The 23,717-nt window shown below is 47.8% G+C and overlaps 1 protein-coding gene across 1 annotated transcript in view; it reads right to left on the bottom strand.

Moving 5' to 3' along the window:
* ROR1 (receptor tyrosine kinase like orphan receptor 1) overlaps positions 1 to 23,717 on the bottom strand; it is a 162,423-nt gene that overhangs the window by 39,886 nt on the left and 98,820 nt on the right. Inside the window, exon 2 of the mRNA XM_054638390.2 lies at positions 12,228 to 12,299. Coding sequence (XP_054494365.2) covers positions 12,228 to 12,299 — 72 coding nt within the window. The remainder of the gene's footprint in view (positions 1 to 12,227; positions 12,300 to 23,717) is intronic.

The raw sequence follows: 23,717 nt of genomic DNA, 5'->3' as shown, positions 1-23,717 counted from the left end.
ATCTGGCTCCTGAACTCTCAGAGCCAGACCAGGAGGTCAAGAAAAGCCAAAATCAGTCAGTGAACTTGGAATCCCAGAATTATTTGGATTGGAAGGGACCTTGGAGTTCATCCATTTCCACCCCCTGCCACAGGCAGGGACACCTTCCACTATCCCAGGTTGCCCCAAGCCCTGTCCAACCTGGCCTTGGACGTTTCCATCCCCAAACTGGTGCCGTGCTGCTTTGTGCTCCATCACTCTCAAGTCCACCTGCAGTTCACTCCAGCAAGAAACCTTCCTGAAAGTGTGAAAAAACCCTCCAGCACGTTCCAAACCAGCTCAGCCACCCAGCCTGCCTAAGTAAGCCACTTCCCTAATTATTCCTGTAATCTTGGCTTGCCCAGCTCCTCCCTTCATTATGGTTTGTGGAGAGCAGTATCTCTTGCCTTTGTTTTTAATCTGTTTAGCACACAACTTACTCTATGTTTGCACAGCACTTTGAACAAAGCCTCCCTGTCCTCACCTGGTCCCAGGAGCCATTTGGGACAAACATTTGGCACCCAGGCCCTGTCCACAGATAATTTTTTTCCACGTGTATTTTTTCAATTAAGTTCTAATGTGCAGGTGTGAAACTGTGCTTCTCTCAGGGAGCAAGGGACAGGATGAGAGGGGATGGCCTCAAGTTGCACCCAGAGAGGTTTAGATTGGGAATCAGGGGAAAAAATGTCCTGGGAAGAGCTGTAAAGTGTTTAAATAAGGTGCCCAGGACAGTGGTAGAGTCACCATCCCTGGAAACATTCAAAAACCATGTGGAGTGGCACTTGGGGATGTGGCTTAGTGGTGAACATGGTGCTGGTTGGACTTGGTGATGTTAAAGGGCTTTTCCAACCTGAACATTCCATGATTCTATGAAAATACATCTGTTCTGGCACCCTCACGGATCCAATTCTTTAGGGAACCTGTGGATGGGTTAAAAGGGCAGAGATCCCAGCCCTGCAGGATGGACAGCAGGGTCCAAAGTCCCTCAGGGGTGTCCCATGGCTCCTCAGCTCCCCAGGACCATTTCTCCAAGCTCCATCCCAAGGCACATTTCTGCCCTGCCATCCTGACACCCTCTCTGGGAAGCAAAGCTCCAGCCAGCTCTTGGATTCCTGGGCTCTCTGCATAATCTGGGTTTAATAAAGCCCCACTAATGGCCTGGGACCAGAGAACCACAGTTAATTACCCAGTGTAGCATTTCTGAACCACAGCCATTATTTAATTCCTGATAACGCTCCTTCAGCCATCTCCAGCCCAACAGGGAGGGAAACAGCCCTGGATGGGCTGCCTGACAAACAGCACAGTGAACAGGATGGTTTGAAGGTCCTGAGGAATACAGGAGAGGCAAATAAAGAACTGAGGATGTAGGGAATGTTTCCAAAGGCTGGAAAAGGATTTTGAGGTATCAATAGAAATCGTAAGTCAGTGAAAAAGTGTGGCTGCAACTTCTCTCTAAGTACCAACACAAGTGGCCTCAGGAGCTGCTGACTCCTCTGGTTGTTCTCAACCTTCCTCCAGGAGCTACTGCAGAAACACTAAAACAAATTCATCTCCTAAATTCACCCTAGATTAGTCCTCAAATCTGTACATTTAGCATCTGAATCATAAACCAGATCAAGCAGCTCACCTGAGATGAGATTTAAACAGGGCAGGTTTCAAGCCATTGGGAGATCTGGGAAATGTTTCTCACATATAAAGCAGCTTTGGAATTGAAAATGAACTCCCCAAAAACCTTGGATTGCTGCTGAGGCACACAGAATTATGAGCATCCCTTCCCTGGCACGCACCAAACTCCTCCATTGCTGCCCTTGCCTGGTGTGGAGGGGTTGGAGAGAAGTCCAGTTGTATTTTTATTGTCTCTCACCTTCCAAAACCCATCAAAAGGAGAAACTCTTCCCTGTGACAGGGGTGAGGCACTGGCATGGTTTTCCCAAAGAAGCTGTGGCTGCCCCTCCATCCCTGGAAGTGTCCAAGGCCAGGCTGGAGCAGCCTGGGACAGTGAGAGGTGTCCCATGGCAGGGGTGGAATGGGATGGGATTTAAGGTCCCTTCCAATCCAAACCATCTCACCATAATTCATCTGTCCCTCTCCTGCTATCCAGGAGCCCTCCAGATGGAGTTGACTCCCTCTGACCTAAAGAACAATTTCTTAGAAGAAAGGATGGGTTTTGTGTACTGGGAATGATCCAGTCTGGTGGCACTGGCCTTTGGAAAGTCTGAGTTTAATCCTGGCTCGGAGCAGCCTGGAGTGAATCAGCTCAGTTGTGATTTTTAGAAGAGCCAAAGGGAAGTAGACACCCAAAGCCAATCAAAGCTCACATGGGATTTGTGCAACTAAGGCCTTTTAAAAACAGCCTTAAACCTTTTGGCTTGATGTCTCCAGCCATAAAGTGAGGATAATAATCCCTCTTACATCATGGGGAGGCTGCTATGTACATTAATGAGATAATGCTCATAAAGCACTTTGAAGGTGAAAAGTGCTATGCTGGGATAAGCACTGTTATTATATTTTAAGTTAAATCTCAGGGTTTCGAGCACACAACAAAAGCCTGTCCATATTTTAGAGTAGCACTCTATAAAAACATTTGGGAAACGTTTTAATTTACAGAAGTACGGGAGAATAGCCTGAAAGAGTTCTAAATAAAATTTAGCCCACCTATAATTTAATAATAGCCAAACTGATTTTTTTTTAATTTGTAAAAACAATTTACTGCTGGGCCTAGACCCCGAATGCCAAGTTTCAGCCCACAGAGAGGGGTTTTTTTAATGGCTGAGTTATAAACCCTTGAAAAATGCTGACAGCCCCTTTACTAGAGCAGCACTAGCGGGTGCCCTATAATGAACTTTTAAATGACTTGAGATAATATCTGGAAAGCCAAGCCTGAAATATATTTCTGGGTTTGAGCCATTGCCAAGGCAAACACAACACATCATAAGTCATCCTCATGATTCTGAGCGCATAAATTGGAGACACTGCATATAAAACCCAAATATTAGGTATCCTTCATGGCCAAACTTTGTGCTGGTTTGATGTTACAGAGCAGCAACAGCTGTGCAAGGACGAAATGTAGAGCGTTGCGTGTCTCCAAAGAAGAAAAGTGTCTGTATTTCCACAGCTCTGCCTTGACATTGTTAAATAGGAGCCTGCCCAGTCCTAATAAATCCTCCACTATTCTACTACTTTTAAGTGGAACCCAGGTGGCTTTCAAAATAAAAGCTCGTCCTGGCCGGCCAAGGAATGTTAATCTGCTCTGTGACCACATGGTTACTCTATCTTAAATTACCAAAGACACAGCTTAGAGCAGTAACACCCTCTTGGCTTGCAGGAGGATTTTGCTGGCCACAGGGAGACCTTTCCCCCCAGCACCGTGTGTGCTGCATGTTTCTGATTTCACAAGGTGTTTAAAGCACGACGGGGATGCAGGATTGGACCCTGGAAGGGTCATTTTATGAGAAGAGTTGTTGTTTCATTTATCCTTCTCTTTCTGCCCTTCTGATCTTTTGGAATATTCAAAGAAAAGCTAAAATTAAAGTCTCTGCTCAAGCTTAAGCCAGCTTTAATCCAGGTGCACAAGACAGGCTGGTGAGCCAAGTTCCTTCCACTGCAGATGGGGAACAACACAGTTCTCTGCAAACATCTCCAGACCTTTCCTCAGGCAGCTGTGGGGACACCTTTTCCAGCTGCTGGCCTGGAGAAGTTGCTTAATTCTGGATTTGAAGATTCAAACCTGCACTGCAGCACAGAAAGCAGAACCTGTCCTGGCTGGAGTAAGGCACTGGGACACCAACATTCCAGTGCTTATTGCATTCATGGAATCCTGGAATGGTCTGGGCTGGGAGGGACCTCAGCCCTCAGCTCATTCCAAACCCTGCCATGGGCAGGGACCATTCCACTAGAGCAGGCTGATCAAGCCCCATCCAACCTGGGTGTGTTTAACAAAGCCTGGATGTGGCACTGGGTGCCAGGGTTTAGCTGAGGTGTTGGGGCTGGGTTGGACTCGATGATCTTTAAGGTCTCTTCCAACCCAGTCATTCTGTGATTCTGTGAACCCGGCCTTGAATTATGTTTGTGAACTGAAAGGTTTGGCAGCTCCCTGGTTCTTTGTCACTGCACACACTGGAAAAATGCCCAAAAGTGTCTCAGGGAAAGCTGCATTTTCATTCATTCAGGGCCCTGGATCATCCATGAATCCATTGTGGTGCCACACCTGGATGTGCTCCACACCCCCAAACATCGGCACCGCCACTGAGCTCACTCCAGTGGGAATCTTCCATGAGGAATAATTGTCTTTGGAGAAGGTCAAACACAGAGTCCACCAAGAGTGAAGATGCTGGAGGGGCTTGCTGGCTGCTCCATGAAAAGGAAGGAAGCAGCAGGATGTCTGATGGAAGCATGGCCACACACATCCCTTGGAAAAAGGATTCCCCGTGGATTGCTGAATCTGCCCATCACTCACAGAGGAAGACAACTCCCCGTGGGTCTGATCACCAGACCTTGTTATTAACAGGGTGAAAGGAAAACTCCCACTTGGAATTTCACCTATTTTAAATGAATAAACAAGAGGGTGACAATGGGAGGGAAGAGATGCTGCACTCAAGTCATGATCTGGCAACTCTTGGAGAGTATCAGGGTTAAAGAAATCCAGATAATCACATGGAAATATCCAATGTCTTGGAACAAAGGAAACCTTCTGCTGCCTCAGCTTGCCCAGCTTTACCTCCAGTGGGTTTCCCAGAGAAGTGCAGGAGTCAGTTTGGGATGCACATGGAAGTTCTGTCCTGGACTTTCCCTTCCCAGACTCCATCCAGAGGGTTCAGCACCAGCCAGGATAACTCCCTGACCTCAACCAGGCAGGGCACAGCTTGAGGCCTGATGGCTTTTCAGATCTCCATGTGTGACTGTCACTGGGATTCTCAGATTTAATTTTGATATTCTCATAATTGGCAGCTCAGAGACGGCGCTGGGCTTGTGGAGGGAAGCCAAACTTCCAAAAAATTATCTGGAACCTGAATCCCACTGCTTTTGGGTGGGAACTGGGCAACTCCCTGCCCTCCATGAACTCTTGGATGCATTTGAGAGTTGCTTCTGCCCCTCCTTTCATCAGACAGCTCTGAGCTTTAAGGACAGATGTCTCAGAGGTCACTTTGAGGGGAAATGAAGCTTTTCTTTACTCAGGAACCAGTTTTATAGCCCAAGTAGGAAACCTCTAAACTTTATCACCAAAAAAAAAGTGATTTGGAATAGGTAAACAAATGTCCACATCCAGCTATAAAGCCAACTACTGAAAACCATCAAGGGATTTTGTTGTCACTTTAGAAGCTGCTCTGCAGTAAAGAGCCACAAAGAAAAACCCAAGCATTAAAGGGAGGGTGTATGGAAAGGTATGTGCCTCAAGATTAATGCTGTGGAGTCAAAGAAAAGCTGTTATTTCTGACATTTTGACATAGCATCACTTTAGGATCTGGTTCTTATTACCCCTTTCTGTGCCTTTTAAAGGTCTATTTTTTTTTTCAACCAAAAATGTCAGGAAATTTGGAACAGAAACGTACAATAAAACACGTCCCTTGACCCTCTGATCTATCAATCTTTCAAATAAACAAAGATAGCTGGATGAGCCAGGAAAAGGTTATTATATATAGTTACCTTATGTATAATGGTCAATATTCACTGCACACACTCGGATTATACAAAGAATTTGATGTAAGTGCAGCTTTTTGTGGAAGATTTTTGCCATGAAAGCCCAAAGTTACTCAGGGCGGTTTCATTTTCAGCCTGTGTTCTGTGACCTTCGAATTTCACACCCTGTATTATTTATAAATGAGACATTCAAGAAACACAAATTCTCAAATAAAAACGTGCACTCCGTCAGTGGAAAAGCAAACAAAAGGAGCTAATGTACTGTGGCTAAAAAAATTTTCAAACAAAGTAGCAGTAATTTACTGCCCTGCTACTAACGGGACCCCACAAATCGAATCAGAACCCTGAGCCCCACCAGGGGAGCTTGATTTACCCCATATCCCCCAGATAATAAAGGAAAATAGAAAGGTAAATTGTGCATGAATGTGAAAGCTGTAATTCTTCCCCTTTCAGCACAGGGATCAAATTCGCATCCAGTGATTTCAAAGGAGAATCTGGAATCTCTGAAGGACTGGGGCCAAAGGCAGGAGGCCTCGACCCACCTGGTTTTCCCCACGTTTGGGTGTGTTTATGTTGTTTGGGATGCAGTTTGCCTAAGAGTCCAATCCTCCCTGGGAGATCACTGAGATTTTCCCTCACAGAACTCCCCGGCAGGTCCTTTCCCTGCCAAGGTGGCTGGGTTTGTCAGTGAAGGTGAGCCAAAGGCTGCACCCCTATGTCCTGCAGACCTTCCTGCCTGCATTTCCCTCCTGCTGTGCTGGAGCTGTTGTCCAGCCCTTCCAGGGAATGTTCTGCCCCCACCAGGATCTCCAGGAAGTTCAGGACATGCAGTCCCAAACACTGCACCTCTCCCACGCCTTTTTTGGACCCTCCAATCTCATTTTGGGCTGTGCATCCCCAGATCACTGATATCAAGTGATCCTTGATATGCCTTTGAATGTTCAGGATAAATCCTAGCTGAATCTTCTGCCAAGCTCTCCAGGGAATGTTTGTTCCAGGCACTGGGAAGGGCTGTGCCCACAGAGGCTGTGGGGAGCTCAGAGTCTGGCCTTGGCATGGTGGATGTCTGGAAATGGAAATGGTTCCCAAGCTCCAAGGCTTTATACTTGTTTGCCAGAGCTGATAGGCCATGAAAGGAAAAGGGAAACAGGCAAAAAACTCACAGCAATGGTTTTCTTTGGAAGGTGAAGGACCAAGGAAGAGATCCTGGGAGGAGGAGGAGGAGGAGGAACCAACAGAAGAAACGAGCCCCATCTCGGGCAGAGGCAGGACACATCCCTGTGCCTCTGAAGGAGGCTGCAGGTGGGCATGGGGCACTGGGGGGACCCATTCCAGGGCAGAATGAACAGCCACTCTCTTATCAGCCCTTCAGAATGAACAGCCACTGAAGCTGAACCCTACTCACAGTCACAATAATATTCCAAATAATATATTTGGCTCTTTCCTGGCAAGGGCTCCAATATTATCTTTGCCTAAGGATGAAGAGATCCCAAACAATTCCTCCAGTGTAGCAGATGTAAATAGGCTCCCATTCCAATTCAGGCCTATTGCTTTGTAAATAAACTGACATGGGATGGAAAGAAGAAGGAAAAGCCTCTCCTTCCATGATCTGCTTTGTGGGATAGGAGCAGCTGAATGCAGGGCTTTTCACCTTTCTAAAGAAGGAAAAGAAGATGGGAAACTGGGAGCTTTCCCAGACAAAGAGCTGGAGCAGGCCTGGTGGTGAGAGGGGACAGAAGGGAAGGAGAAATCCAAGGAGAAATCCCAGTGCCACATCCTGGGGCTGTGCAGGAGCACATGGATGAGGCTTTTTCAGCCTCTTGAATCACAGTCCCATGGGAGATCTCCCACCTGTGGCTGCTCCAGGCTCTCCACACCAAAGGGAATCTCAAGAAACCTGCAAGTGAAAAGCTCCATGTGCTGCCACCAGCCCCCTGGAATGGGGCTTTTCCTACCACCACAGCCCCCTCTTTCCCCCAAACTTCACTTATTTCTCCTTATAGAATTAAATATTTATAGGAACATATTTTCATTTCTCTTTCTCCCTCGTGGCATTCCCTCTGCACACCATGGTTTACTAGTGGGGAGAGAGAGAGAAATGCTCATAGCTAAATCTCCCCTGTTTTAAAAGTGATTATTTTTTTATTTTTTATGCTCAGTTTGTTTGTTTTTTTAAGGTTTTGGTGAGAAACCACCTCCTCCCTCCCATCAATCGTTGCTTTCAACAGCTCTTCACGGGTGGCTGCGTCTCTTTTAAATTAATTTCCTGCTAAAAAGAATAAACAGGCAACTGTTTAATGCTGTCGATTTAGCTTATTTAATAGAAATTGAAACCTGAATAGGGCTCAGTTGTAAGATAATCACTGCAGAACTCACCCAGCGAGGGAAAGCACCAAATTAAGTCATTATTTCAAAATGCAGAATATTATTATCAAGCTGTTCCTCCTTCCCCAACATGAAGCACACGCTGGAGGAGGAGATGCTCATTTCCAAAAGGCAGCAGGTAGAGTTGGAGCCACTTAGAGTAGGCAGGGATTTAATTGGGAAATCTGCTTGGAAACCACTTTCATGTGGTGAACTTAACAGGCTTTAAAATGAGTTTTACTGTGACGCTGGAGTACTGCAACCTCCTGGAAAACAAGTGGATTTTGACTCCCTGTCTTGGTTGGAAATGCAGGATGTGGCTGGGGCTGTGTGTGTGTTCTCTCTGTCAGAGGTGGGGCAGTTATCTCTGTTCATTGGGCAGCTTTCTTTATCTCTCCCACAGCCAATCCTCCCTGCAGGAGATCTCTGCTGTTAATGAGCCATTCATTATTCATTATCTTCTGTTCATGGCCAGTGAGTGTCCCTGCATGGCTGATAGAATTACACCATCCCATGGGGAGATGCTCCGCCCAGGGGAGGAGCCAAGCATTCCTACCTGGATACAATCTGAGCTTTGGGACACTGTCACGGTTTGACACTGGCGCAATGCCAGTGCCCCCATGAAAATATACGCTCCCTGCTGTCTGCTGTGAGATGTGACCAGGAACAAGCAAAGCAGGCCCCCACTTAGAAATAAAGAAAAGAAAACTTTATTAACTAAACTACAACTCTAAGGAACAAGAAACACACAGGGAAAATGAAAACATCCCAAAAACATTTCCTCCTCCCCCCACCAAATTTCCAATACATCCATCCCCCAAATCACCAACTCTCGGTCCTTCACCACCCTTTAGGGTAATCAATTCTCAGTTCATCAAGAGGAGAGGAGTCCTTGTACCATGGGCTTCCCCTGGAAACACCATTGAGAACTTGTGTGTTTCCATGTCACTCGTGGCACCACCCGGAGAACATTTGCCATCGTGACCTCTCCCTTCCATGCCCAGTGCTCTCACCACTGCACAAGGACCAGAGCTGCTCCTAGGGTCGTCCTTTTAAGGATGCTTTGTCCCGTTCCAAAAAGAGCACAGTCTCACCTTGGGGACACCTGTCCCCCCCAAATTTCACCCCCTGGGGCCGAGGGGCACCAACATTGAACCCTCTTGGCTCTGAGCCATTGCCTCCCCCTGGATGCAGTCTCTGTTTCACAGGAAACAGGGTTCTGTCCATGGCTGTAACAAGAAGAGTCCAGCTAAGGCCACTCCATCATCTCTTCCCACCTAAGATTCTTCTCTACTCTCCTGACATCTCTCACTTGCACCAACCTTCATCACACTTGCCCATTTCCCATTTCATCTCTATCTCTCTTCTAGGAAAGGTTAATGTTCTGTAAAGTTTTCATTGTCCAAAAAGGGGTTAAAAACTCGGGCTCTGCCCCCCCAGAGCTCCCACAATGGCTGGACACCCCTGTGTTCTCAGAGGCATATCCAATGTCCCCAGTGGCCACACCAGGTGTCAATATTAAAATCTGAACACCTACTGGTGACCACAGCATATCCCAGAAAACTTACTTCCTCTCAAACCAGGACAGATACCACAGCAGCCTTTGCCTGCTGTATTCCCAGAGGAGCAGCTTCCTGCTGCCCTGCATTCCCAGAGGAGCAGCTTTCCTCTCCCTGCATTGCCAGAGGAGCAGCTTTCCTCTCCCCTGCATTCCCAGAGGAGCAGCTTCCTGCTGCCCTGCATTCCCAGAGGAGCAGCTTTCCTCTCCCCTGCATTCCCAGAGGAGCAGCTTTCCTCTGCCCTGCATTCCCAGAGGAGCAGCTTTCCTCTCCCTGCATTCCCAGAGGAGCAGCTTTCCTCTCCCCTGCATTGCCAGAGGAGCAGCTTTCCTCTCCCCTGCATTCCCAGAGGAGCCCAGGCCCATCCACACCACCCCTGGAGCTGCAGAGGAAAACTCCCCCCTTGTGCAGGATCCCTGCTCCAGCAGAGCCACAGCTGGCACTGCAGGAGGGCTGAGCCCCCATGGGATGGGGCTGTGCCCCCACCCTGACTCACAGCGTGTGACGTTGAATTCTGACCCGGTGGTTTTTTTTTCACTTGTTTGTATTGTTGCATTTGTATTTTAACTTTCATAATAAAATAAAATGTTATTCCTATTCCCCTATCTTTGCCTGAGAGCCCCTTAATTTCAAAATTATAACAATTCTGGAGGAAGGGCGTTTCCATTCTCCATTTCAGGGGAGGCTCCTGCCTTCCTTAGCAGACACCTGTCTGCTCAAACCAAGACACTCCTTGAGATGCAAAACAAACGGGAGCCGAGCCTCATTTTCCCCTCGGTGGTTTCCAGCGCCCAGCTCCGCGTGTGCTGCCCAGGGCTTGGCTTGGTCCAGGCTGCAGTTTCAGGGCTTTGAGGGGAGCAGCAGCAGCGCCCACATGAAAGCCCAGGTGAGACAAGACAAAACCTGCGTGCCTCTGCTGGCAGAAGCCGCCCCTCTGACGAAGCTTTTCGGGCACAAAGGCTTTGTTTTAATCCCGTATGTAAATCCGAGTTGAGGTGTGGCAGCTGCCAGCGCCGTAAATGCTAATGAGCCGCAGCAAAGGGCCGGTAATCCCCCAGGAATGCGGGACTCAGCCCAAACCCTGCTAATTGCCACATTCCAGGTGGATTAGAAGCCGGGAAGTTCATTTTACCTGCTCCTGACAATATCTGCAGCTCGGCAACAGGTGCCATGGTGGTAACTGAGAGATGGTTCAATCACACAGTGCTTGGACTCTCCAAAGTCAAAGTTTTGCCATCTCTGGCATTTCCAAACTTTTGAGTTTTATTTTCCAGGCCACTTACTTATTTCCTGCTTTCTGAAAAACCCAAGAAAGCTGCCAAACAGGGAAGAAACATGGAAAGAGAGGAGGTTTAGATGGGATATCAGGAATAAATCCTTCCCTGGGAGGGTGGGGAAGCCTGGCACAGGTGCCCCAGAGCAGCTGTGGCTGCCCCTGGATCCCTGGAAGTGCCCAAGGCCAGGCTGGATGGAACTTGGAGCAGCCTGGGGCAGTGGGAGGTGTCCCTGGGGTGTCCCTGGGGTGGCTTTAAGGTCCCTCCCAACCCAAAGCACTCTGTGATTCCATGCTCCTGCAGCTTCACTTCTGCCCAGCTCTGGGATGTTCCCCGAGCACAGCCCAGCCCTGCCACCAGCACGTGGGTGAATCCCTACAGTGGGATAAGGACTCCATTCTGTCAACTCCTTCCCTCAGCAAAATTTGCTGGGATTTGGGAATTCTCTGCTGGATGACCACAAGCTTTCCTCCCTTTCCCACCAGCAAGCACCAGACCTTTGACTTTCATCTTCCCCACTGTGTCCTGGATCACCACAAAGTCCTGCTCCTTCCCTGCTGGGAAGGCAGATGTGAAAGGATCAACCCAGAGTACCCAGAATTACATATTCTCCTCATCCTTAAGCACAGAAAACATATTTATGCATAAACATCAAACATTATGAACACATGTTCAAAAAAACAGTAACAAAACAGACAAAAACAGTTGGGAAAACCATCTGGGGCAGAATTCCACTGTGGGAAATTTCCATCTGAGCAGTAAATGGTTGGCAAATGAAAAGTGGTTGACAAATTGCACAGTGAGGGTGGCTAAGAGCATCCTCAAAGATGCACAGGTTTGACTCAGGAGCTGCAGCCACTGCCTTGCAATGAGGGAACCTCAGCAATTTGCCTTAAATTACCAGTGCTTAATTTACAAAATTAAGGAGAATGATAAACCTCTCATTTTTTTACAATAAATACCCCTCGGAGAGCTCCAAATTACACCTAATTACCACCTGCAAATGTATTTTGTATTATTAAAGCCTCAAAATTTCATAATAAAACACGAGAGCAGACTATATAGAGCAAACTCAGCGCCTAATGCTTGTGAATTTTGAGTTCAAATCCCAAGATCCACCAGAAAAAAATGTGTGACAGAACATCTTGAAATATTTTTGCCCTGTGGAACATTTTCTTGGTACAAGAAATGAACACAGCAAACTCCAGAAATCCCAGAACCACACGGAATTAAATGTCAAAGGATCCCGAGGCAAATGAGGTTTATCCTGGATATCCCCTTATCCCCTTTGTTTGCTGATTTGGTCAAGTCAAGAAAAATGGAGATTTTTTAAATCTGAATTCAGGTGGTTTTGGGTTTTTTTCTGCCTGCTTACCTTTATCTAATTCACTTGAGATGTTCCATGAGGACGTGGGCATGAAATCAGCAACAAGCGAGGAATTCACTCCTGGAAGGGGAAAAGAGAAAAACCATGAGATGCTGTTAATATATGGATCCTATATCATCAGGAATCAAGTTGCTGTCATAGAAATAAAATGATTTGATGCTCTGTGCTGGCAGGCTGAGCCATCTGGGCAGCAGGAGCAGCCAAGGGGGAAAAGGCAGCGGGCCAGGGCTGGAGTTTGTTTGGCAATGCTGATCCCTGCGAGGCCTCCTGCTAATTAAACAGTTACAGGTTCCAGAATAAAGCAGGGATTTATTCCAAGCATCTCCTCCATGGATCCACCTTGGGCAGCACCAGAGCCCAGCTAGGCCTGCACCCAAGATGAACCAAAATGGCCCCAAAATGCACGGCCGGGCACGGGCTCTGTCCCTGGGATCAGTTCTGCTCCATTTGCACCTTGCAGTTCATTGTCCCATTCCAGCTTTAGCCCCTGCAGTCCCACCCTGCTTGTTTTTCTCTCTCCAGCCCACGGGGTTTGTGCTCTGGGGCTGAGATTTGGATCATTTGTCCTTGGTGCCCAGCTGGAGCAGGAATTGTTTTGTCTCCCTGCTCTGTGCACAGAGCTCACCATCCCCTGATATGAATCTCAGAATTACACACTAAAGCAGCACAGAGTCTGAAAATAGAAAAGCCAAAACCTGAGGTATCACAGCCAATCTTTGGGATGGTCTTGACCCAGCCTAAAATCTCCCCAGAGGCTTTAGAGAGGCAGAATGACTCTGCAGTGGTAGAGCCGAGGGAAACACGGTGCTGAGAGGCTGCTGAAGGTGTTATCTATGGTGTTATCTATTAATATTTCCAATTAATTGAATCCTGCAAACCCATGTGCATGAGAAGGGATGTGGTTGATACACTGAAGTTAGCAGGACTGGAAGGATTGATCTGAACCCCAGCAGAACCTGCTCATTGCTGGGAGAATTCCTTCCTCTTCTGGAAAAAGCTGCATGGAGATTTAAGTCTGTACTTTATATTTTAAACAGCAAATCACAGGGAGGGTGGTGTTAAGCCAGCATGTCCTGCCTCAGCTCTAGGTCAAGTAGAACATTTCCTGTATCCAAACTTCATCCAGGATTTAGTGTCTCCCTCTAAGAGCAGGTCCACCTGCAGCCTGTGAGGCTGCTCAGGCATCAGGGAAGGCTTTTGGGGTCATCCCCCAGGGAGAAACAGATTTGATATGAGCTTTAGAGAGTGATGGTGGGAGGGTGGGAAGAAGGGGTGTGTACACACATTCCAGGGCATGGGAAAGCAGAGCACCTCCCAGTTCCCTGTGTCCAGCCAGCCCTGAGACACCTGACCTGGAGAAGGAGGAGAGTGATGCTGGACAGCACTGAGTGTGGGAAGGGGAAGGTGAAATCAAACCAAGCAGTGCTCAGGGTGCCAGTCATGGAAAATTCACTGAAAATGAGCATCCCACAGCCTAATCCTGCACCCTGGATGGGTGCTGGGTTGTGGGAATCCATAAAAACCAGAGGGTTTTGGGAAGGTGGTAAAAAAGACAGGCCTCAGATGCAGCAGGAATTGTGAAGTGCTGAATCAATTAAGTCAGGCCCGTTTTGGGAATCGCCAATGATGAACTGAGTCCACTTTTCCATTTACTGAGAAGAAGCTGTGGCATCACTTCTCCAAGAACTTTAACACCTGAAGCTCATGCAGGTGATCTCAGAGGTGCCCAGGGAAGGCAGAGTTGGGATCTGAGTTAGAGAACAGGAATGCTCTGGAGTGCATTCATTTTGCTTTGACACCATCCTTTAGCTGATTCCCAGATTTCACTCATAAAACATGGCATCCAAGGATATGCAAAGATGTTCTGCCTTTATTTGATGTGTTGGCAACTCTTCTGTTTCATTAAAAAATCACAGGGAATTGTAAACACTGGGTCACACAAACCCACGGAGCCCTTTGGTTCAGACACAGCCCGTGCCCTCTTCATAAATAAAGCCTGGCTTAGAAGCTCACCTGGCATCTCTGCTTATCCAGTGCTCTGCCCAGTATTCCCAGTGTAAGCATGGGGTTTGAAGGCATTTCAACTCCCCCAGGAGCACAGCCTGGCCTGTGCAGGTCCCCAGGGCAGAGCCCCCTGTTGGGGACAGCCCTGGGCAGTGGCACAGCCAGCGGTGGCACCCGATGGCACCAGCTGAGATTTTGGCCCACTGGGCCCATCCCTTCTCATTCTCTGCTTTTAATTAACAGCTGAGCTTGTCTAACCCACACAACCCTTCATTAACCCACATTTTTGGGACCACATGGCTTAAATTTGCAGGGTTTAAGGACAAAAGAGCAGATCCAGCGCCAGCATTGCTGTCATGGGGGGTAGGTGACAAATAACCAGTGACCAGACACTGCCCAGGGGCTGGGGGGTGTCAGGCTGTGCCTGAGGTTGGGATGCTTGGTTCCCTGTCCCTCCTCACCCTTCCAGCTCTCCTGGCCAAGAAATGGGACAACCCCTGTGGGAAAACCCCTCCAAGAGTGGGATCTGAGGTGGCATCCCTGGGACCCAAGCGGTTCCTCCCTGTGTCACAGGCCCAGCTCAAACCCACAGACAATGCTTTCCTCAGTCACACGCTCGTGTTTGGCACTCCACAATGGATTTTCTGTGGCTACTCTGGCTCACCTGGAAATATTTCAGTGTGAAGAGCCCACAAAACAACTGAATTCTGCCAACAGGTACCACCCACTAACCAAAATTAAACAGAAAGTACTACCAGCACTGTGACCACATGCAGCATTTGTTATTTAAAACTCCAGAACTGACAACACAATGACCACACGCAGTATTTCGGTTTCTAAAACTCCAGAGTGTTCATAGTGATGTTTTCTTAACCAGGCTTTGAAAACATGACCGTGAATCTCACAGAGCAGACACCCCTCAGCTCAGCTGCAGGAGAAACCACATTAGATAACCAAAGTTTCCTGTTTGTGGGAGTTCTGCAGGCTGGTGACTGGTGATTTTCTGATATTCCTCAATAAAGTTCCAAAGAAGAGCAAAGCATCACTGAGCCCATAATAACCACTTTATTTGACTGAAGGGAACTCACAGAGCAGCTACACCATGTAGGAACAAACCACCCCAATGCAGGAGAGGAAAACATCCCAGAAAAAAAGGTGCAGGAGACATCCCTGAATTCCATTTCTACCTGTGATGACTCAGGATTGCTGGGCACGAAAGTGAGAGTGGTGCCACCTCCCCTTGGCAAGGCTCTGGGATAGCTCCAGGTGAGTTCCAGCCAGCCCTGGGAAGGGATGAGTCAGGGATTTGCTCACAGCATTTGGGGCACTGGCACAGACTTGCCCATTGGCTGTCACCCCCTCAAAACAGGAGGAAAAATCTGCCTAATATCAGATCACAGAACCACAGGATGACTGAGGCTGGAAAAGCCCTCCAAGGTCATCAATTCCAAGTCCCCACCTTGTCACCAGCCCTTGCTCCTTGGACACCTCCAGGGATGGGGACTCCAGCCCCTGCCAGGGCCTGACCCTTTCCATGAGGAAACTCCTCAGGGTGTCCAACCTGGCCCTTCCCTGGCACAGCCTGAGGCCATTTCTTCTTGTCCTGTCAATATTGCAACTGAATTTTGAATTCAGTTAATTAAAAACTCATTCTTACTTCTTAAAATTCCCTTATGCCCAGCTTCACCCTGAACAATTAGATTTGTTTGGAAGAAGAGTCAGCCTGAGAAATGTGATCAGCAAACAGAGCCATTATCCTGTTAAGGTTTTATCCATGGAATAATTCCAGATGAATGATGACTCTTCTTAACACTGGCAAGATAATTATCTGTTCCAACCTATGAAGAAACATTGGGTTTAAGTTAATGAGAAGTCACAACAGGCTGTGAAAAGCCAAGTAAAGTGTATTCAAACACACTTCCCACAGAGGAGTTGGCCAAGATCTGATTTTATCACCCTATTGCACAAGTGTGGAGTGAATTTCACACGTCAGGCCTTGTAAAGCCTTTGTGATTAAATAAACTTCAGTTAGGTTTACAAAAAGCTGTACCTGCATATGTAAGATGAGACAATAAGTCAAAGAAAGAAGATAAACTGAGATGACATCAAGCCCAGAAATAACTGAAAACTTGAATGGGGAATCTGAAATCTGTTGTGCAGAAAAAAGGAGAGAGCAAAGTAAGTCTAGAAATGAGGACATCCTGCTTGCCAGACTCCAGGGCACCAGGAATGGATGGATGCTAAGAGGAGAAATGGACACATCCAGTGCAAGCATGGCCTGGAAGGACCTTCTTGTGGGGCAGAGGTGGAAATCCCACCCTTTTTAAGGTGCAAAATAAGTCCTGTTAAAACGTGCAAACAAAACATTCAAAGTGTCTTCCTCATGGACATCCTTTGTATTCTCTAACCTGATATACCAAATTGATACAATTATTTCTAGGATCAGGAGTCATTTCTTTTTTCTGATAGAAAAATGAATGTGATTGCAAGTCAGGTCTCACTGCAGGATACCCACAACAGCAAAAAGAACAAGGAGGTGTTTGGAGAAGGAGTTAGAATGATATTCAGAATTCATGTTTAACATAAGCAAAAGTTTTCCATTTGCAAGCCTCTCTCGCTGAGCAGAAATCCTTCCCCAAGTGAGCTTTGTTATCCAGTGAAGGAATTTGCCTAAGGAAGTGATAAAAGCCCAATTTCCCGAGACATTAAAAACAAGATTGGGCAAGACAGGACTGCAGACACACACGGGGAGTTATCCCACGCTGGCAGCAGGGTCAGGGCAGGACAACTTCACAGGGCATTGAGGCACAGGGGATTGAGGCACAGCTCTTTTGGGCCAAATCGCCCATGAACGTTTTATAGCTGCAGATGCACCAGAAACATCAATCCACCCCCCTTAAAAGGGGGAATAAAATCTCCAGCAAACAAACTCCTCAGCTCTCCCACTTGGACAGAACTCCAGGAAAACAGGAATGGCAGATAAAGCTATACAGACTCAGAGAAAAGCTAATTATCCTAAGTGCTCGGTATTTTTTGCTTTTCTGCACATTCCAGACCAACACTTCATCTTTCCCTCTGTCTGGTTCCTACCTGACTGATCCCTTCCAGGATCTTCCCACAGATCTGCCTCCTGGCTGTTTTTCCTCTCAGTTCTATCTCCCTCATCTTCCTTTTCTGCCTTTTGCATTCTCTGCTCCCCTGATCCTTTGTGAGCTCCCCACACGTTTCCATCTGATCTCCCAGATATTCCATTTTGCAATCAGCCACTTTCCAGCCTCTTCACAGCCCACCCCGGAGCTGCTGAAGGAAATTTAGACAGACTGCAATGGGTACAACCCATTATTTACTAATTTTCTTGTCTGTTTAAAAGCTGGCACCATCCTGAAATTTCTATCATATTTCTCAAATTTTGCCCATACCTTTAACATGTAGAAGGAATTTCAGGACATCAGTTCCTCTCTGTCTGCATTAGAATTCTCCCGTTTCCAAAGGAGGTGAGAATTTTGAATACTTCAATCAGTTGAATGAAGGGAAAGTGCAAGAAGATGGGGAATTGTTGAGCATTTCTGCTCTTTGGGTAAGACAGGTGTCTCTCAAGGAGAATCTGCTGCCTTTAATAGTCAGTGATAGCACAGATACTAATCCTCATCCCACAGGACAAAGCTTCCATGGATTATTAAAAAAAACCCAGTCCATGTTAAAATATACTCCTGCAAGATGCCTCCACCTTCCATGCTCAGATGAAGCTGCTATTTTGAATATTTTGGACGACAAGAGCCTACAGCTACACACAATAAAATCTGCCCCAGAGCAGACCTGATAAAGCTGTCCCTGGTGAGGAGGTGGAATGCTGCACGATGGCATTTCCCCACTTAGCTGTGCTCCTTGAATCCCCTGATTCCATGGCTGAGACAGCAAAGGGAAAGCTGGTTCTGCCAGAACCTTGCCTGGGCAGACCCAGAGGGTAGGAGTTTACCAGATCACAGAATCCCAGACTCCCAGAGCTTGGAAAAGACCTGGAGCATCCTCCGAGTGCCCCATGGCCACCTTGTCCCCAGCCCAGAGCTCTGAGTGCCACCGCCAGGAATTCCTGGGACACCTGCAGGGATGGGCACTGCAACCCTCCCTGGGCAGCCCCTGCCAGTGCTGAACCTTTTCCCCTTCCCATGGGGAAATTCTTTCCAATATCCAACCCCAGCCTCCCCTGGCACAGCCTGAGGCCATTCCCCATCCTGTCCCTGTCCCCTCCTGCCAGGAGTTGTGCAGAGCCTGAAGGACCCTCCTTTTCTCCAGGCTGAGTCTCCTTTTCTCCAGGCACAGCCTCCTTTTCTCCAGGCTGAGTCTCCTTTTCTCCAGGCTGAGCCTCCTTTTCTCCAGGCACAGCCTCCTTTTCTCCAGGCTGAGCCTCCTTTTCTCCAGGCACAGTCTCCTTTTCTCCAGGCTGAGCCTCCTTTTCTCCAGGCTCAGTCTCCTTTTCTCCAGGCACAGCCTCCTTTTCTCCAGGCTGAGCCTCCTTTTCTCCAGGTTGAGCCCTCCCCAGGTCCCTCAGCTGCTCCTCACAGGGTTGAAATCATTCCTCCAGAGTTCCAAACCGTCATCACCACGTCCAAAATGCATTTCCTGCTGGTGAAGGACCCTCTGGAGCTCCCCAGGCTGCTCCATGCAGAGATGAATTTGTGGGGTGCCAACAACCTTCAAATGGTTAATTTTGTTCCAGCTCTTAAAATGTGAAACTCCTGCGCATCTACTTGTTCTTTATCTGCAGTGTTATCATTATTGATAGCCCTGGGCAGGTTAATAATTGGCATTAGATAGGGAAATTTTCAACACCAGTGAACAATTCAGGCTCTGTGGATTTCAAATCCACGAGACATTCATTTCCAGCTTCAAAAGGGAGGCGTGCAGAGGGATGATTTCATTTAGTGCAGGACTGGAAATTGTTAGGAACTTCATTTACATCCCACCCCTTCCATCGATCAGAGCAGCTCAGCACTGCTGCTGGCACTGTCTGTCATCAGCAGGACCTCTCTGCCTGGGAGTCCTTCTCAACCCTCCAGCTCACCGGGGCTGGAGATAAAGGCAAGGATTAACCCGTTTAGGAGGAATCCCAGTGCCCTGTTTATGGTTTCAGGGCAGGGAGCCAAAGTGCTTTGTGCACCTGAGCCCTCTGCCTTCCCTCTTCCTGCAGATCTGCTCTCTCCCATGAGGACACACCAGCTTTTGGCCCAGAGTGGGGCAGTCACTGGGGCTTCCAATAAAACCCACCCCAAAAGGCTAATGGGGAGATGAAAACTCCTTCTCAAAAACGTAATTCTTGAATCTCAAAGTCATCAGAAAATGATTTGATTGCTATGTCTGAGTCTCTGTAAACTCTTCAAATACCTTCAGATGTTCTGGCAGCAGCCTGGTGCCTTCCTCAAAACAGTATTTTTAGTAGCTTGATCTTTGGCTCGGGTCATATCAGTTAAAAATTGTTTTCTTCCGCGGGATGGGAGCCATCTCTTGGAAGAAGAGGTTTTTAAGAGGCCCATTTTATATGCTAATACCTTAATCCTAAATTTCTAATTACTGCCCTACAATTCCTTTTGATTGCAGCTATTAATTACAGATTATCATTAATGTTGGATGGATTTAGAAGTCACTGTGGAATCTGGGTGCACTTTACATTACTCCAAATTGGGTCGTTAACAGTTCCACTTAAGAAGAGCAAAACACTGCGCCCTGGAGCAAGCCACAGCTTTAATGACAGGGAGTGAAGAAAAGAAATGGCCACTTGGCCGAGGGCCAGCATTTCCCAGCTCACAGTGGAGCCTTTGTGCCTCTGAGCTGCAGAAATGTGGCCAGGATGGCTCTTCAGGGCACTTCAGGCAGACGTGGAGCACCACATTCCTGGGATGGCACCGCTCAGGTGGAGCCAGAGCCATCCCGCACTGCCCCAACTCACAGAATTTTCACAGGGGTTTTCTAGGAGTTATTATAATAATAATATCCCCTGAAAGATGAGGGATGTGGAAGGAAGATGTTGAAGGAACACCGTGTTTTCCTGCCCATAAAAAAGAGGTTTTAATGGATATGGATCCAGTTGGAGTTGTAACGCTGGAAGAGGGCACAGCAGAGCTGCTAGTTAGGTGAATTTAACAAGACGTGGAATTTGCATATTAAATGCAAATTTGATCTCTCCAAACCTACCTGGATTTTTTTTTTCCATGCCCTGAGCTTTTCTGGGCATCTCAGACTGGCAGAGAGAACAGAAAGTGGAAATGGGAAGCACCCAAAGAAAACTGCAAGAGAAGGAAGCAAAAAGCTGACAAAGGCAGGAAGAAATGACTGGATAGGGCTCGTCCAGAGGTGGATGTGACAAGAAACAGAGGAGTCACAAAACCCCACCAGAATATCACAAGGGAATGGAGAAGGAGAAGGATGTCCTGGGGCCCTGTTAAGGGAAGATTCTCCAGTGCCAGGAGTGGAGAGGAAGAGTCCAGGGAGGGATGGAAGGAGCACTGGGAGGCAACACCGTGGCACAGCAACACCTGGGCTGTCCCAGATGAAGAACGATTCCCTCCCAAAAGTTCTGGAGCCTGAAAAGGGCTGAGATCCCTCCAGAGCCTCCCTTGCAGAGCCTGCTGTGATCAATGAGTAACGCAATGGTTGACTCTCATAATTAAAAGGCAAATATCGTGTATATATAGAAAACTTTTATAGACTTTATATATGTGGGAGAAGTTTTATAGATTTATTGTTATGTTTCCCCCCCTTGTGTCGTTATCAGGGGGTGGCCTGGGTTTGGGACATTTGGGAGGGTCAGCTCATCACTGTGGCAGCAGCTGACCTCCAATCAAGATGTCAGGAAGGGACCTCCACCACTGCAGAGCAAAGAAGGAGTTGATGGACAAAACTTTGGGAAGGGCTAAAGGGTTCAAAGGTGAAACCTCCATTGTGTGGGTGAGCACATGGTGGGAAAAATCCTCTGCTCCCAGCACTGTAATATTTTCTCTATTCAGTCTTCTGTTGTATTTTTGATAAGGGTTTAAAAATCCTTTAAAATTTTTTGAAAGTGAGTATGGTTTCTCACACCTACACATCCTCGTGACTCCAAGTGATCCACAGCCCACATTTACTTGTGGAATTTGCTCTCCTGAAGGCACCAATGCCATGCACAAGCACCCTGGGGGCCTCTCCTGGCACAGGTTCCCCTGTGTATTTCCCTCCCCACCAGCAGAACGTGCTGGGGACGAGGATGAAGAGGCTGGACAGGGCTGCACCTGCTGGCTTGTCCCTGGCTTCCATCAGTGCCACTGCACTAAATCCACCCACAAAGGCTCGAAAGAAGGCAGAGGCAGCCAAGCCCAGGGAGGGCAAACAAGAAATCATTTACATCCCCCATAAATCGCAGCACGCCGTAACTCCTCGCGCCTCAGCGCTCGGGGGCCGCAGCCGACTGCAGAGGATGAGGAGACCAGCAAGCCACAATTAAACCCTTATAACCTGGGCAGAAAATTACAGCAGAAGGCTGCCACGTGCAAATCCACGATGACTTTTTCGAGCCCGATAATTATTTTTGTTGCGGCGACGAAAAACGGGGCCCGCGTCAGCTGATGAATTAATGGAGGGCCTGAAACAATTACTGCTTAAATCCACAGCAGCCTCCCCAGTGTAAACACGCTGCCTTTTCTTGCAGATCCTCGTGGTACGGGGCAGACGTTGCCCCATGACTTATTGGCTGCCCATGATGGAGCAGTAAATGCTGCCTGTTTGATGGCTGCAGCTCCTGCCTCGGGTTTTACATGGCTCGATGGTGATTAATGCACAAACTGCCAACTGCAGCCAGAGGCTGAAAGACAAGGCCACACTGTGAAACATATGCTAATAGAGCACAATTTATATAAAAAGGGGGGAATGTAAATATTTAACTGATGCCAGAGCTGGATGCTTCGGCCAAGCTGGGACTGAGCTACATTGATTGTTCAGGAGGAGCTTACACCCTAAAACCCACACAGGCCTGATCTCAGACAGGCTTGGAAGGTGGATTTAGAACTTCATTTCTTCTGCTAAAAGGCTGTTTTCTTAAATTTTGCTTCGAGTGGAGCAGATGCCACTTGTTAGAGCTGCTCTGTGGAGAGCTGGGCCCAGCTCAGGGCTCCCTGGGAGCTTGACCCACATCCCCCAGAGACAACGGCAAACCAAGGCCCTCCAGCTAATTAGTGTTTATTAGCAGCCTCCAGAGAGGGCAGGGGCTCTGGGAGGTGAAGACTGAACTCCCTGCTCATGGCTCTGGGTTGGGTTTCAATCACAGCACAGGCTGTCCTTGTCCTGCCCCGTGTCCTGCCCTCATGGCACTTCTGATCCAGGCTGTCCTCACACAGCCAACAAAAGCAATTATGCAGGTAATTAGTCTGCACAAAAGGTTTACATCAATGCTCCAGAGGTTTCTTTTTAATCCCTTCATTGATGGAAGGAGTGAATTGATTTAGCCACAGTTACAACTTATTTACTGTAAGAAGGTTTCCTAAATCCAAGGTTCAGTGGGACCTTCTGGATTCAGGTACTCACTAACATCAAGAAAAATTAAATCCAAACTTAACCAAATTTATTTTCACTGCTGCTTTTTGGGGGGATCTTGAGTCGCATCGGTGGCTGAAGCATCCTGGACTGCATTCCCCCTGATTTCCAAGGATATTCCAGGGAATCCCATCCCATCCTGGGCACACAGAGCTCAGCACTGCCAGCCTCATGCTGGCAGCCTAACAACAGCCACCAAATCCAAAAGTTTGACCAAATCAATCTCCTGAATCCTCACATTATGCAGCAATCCTTCTGCATTCCCAAAGCTCAGCCAGGGCTGCTTTTGTCGGTGCAAAAGAGCCACTTGTAAAAAACACAATTAAGACGTCGCTGAGCCTTCACCTTAATTGCACCCAGCAGCACAAACGTCTGTGGGCTTCGTGACCCCGAAGTGGCTCTGACACAAAAACCCAGCCCACTGGGTCAGGTCTCTAAAAGTTAACAGCCTGTACAATGGAGAATCAACAGGAGCAGGGCAGAGCCGGCTCGCTCAGCCCTGACTGCTCCAGCAGGCGCGGAAGCCTCACGGAAGGATAAACCACTGATGATTTTTTTATTAGCTCCACAAACAAGGAGCTCAGCATTTGGTGTGGTGCTACTGCAGAGCCACAGGGATTAGGTTTCAAAGCCGTGGCAACTGCCATGCTTTAAGGAACTCGTTAGGCTGGAAATGGATATGGGCTCCCTCTGGAAGGCAAGGCAATCCAAATAAACACACAGCACAGCAGCACGTCCAGATGAACTTCCAGGGGACCCCCTGTTCCTTCCCCAGGAGCAAAGCCCACAGCAGTGACAGGGTTTAGGAAATTCAAGGGGATCTCCCTGTTCCTTCCCCAGGAGAAACTCCCAGAGCAGTGCCAGGGTTTAGGAAATTCCAGGGCATCTCCCTGAGGAGAAAATCCCAGAGCAGTT

Source organism: Agelaius phoeniceus, chromosome 8, assembly GCF_051311805.1.
Source record: "Agelaius phoeniceus isolate bAgePho1 chromosome 8, bAgePho1.hap1, whole genome shotgun sequence".
NCBI classification, from domain to species: Eukaryota; Metazoa; Chordata; class Aves; order Passeriformes; family Icteridae; genus Agelaius; species Agelaius phoeniceus.
This window is presented reverse-complemented; position numbering and strand designations above follow the sequence as displayed.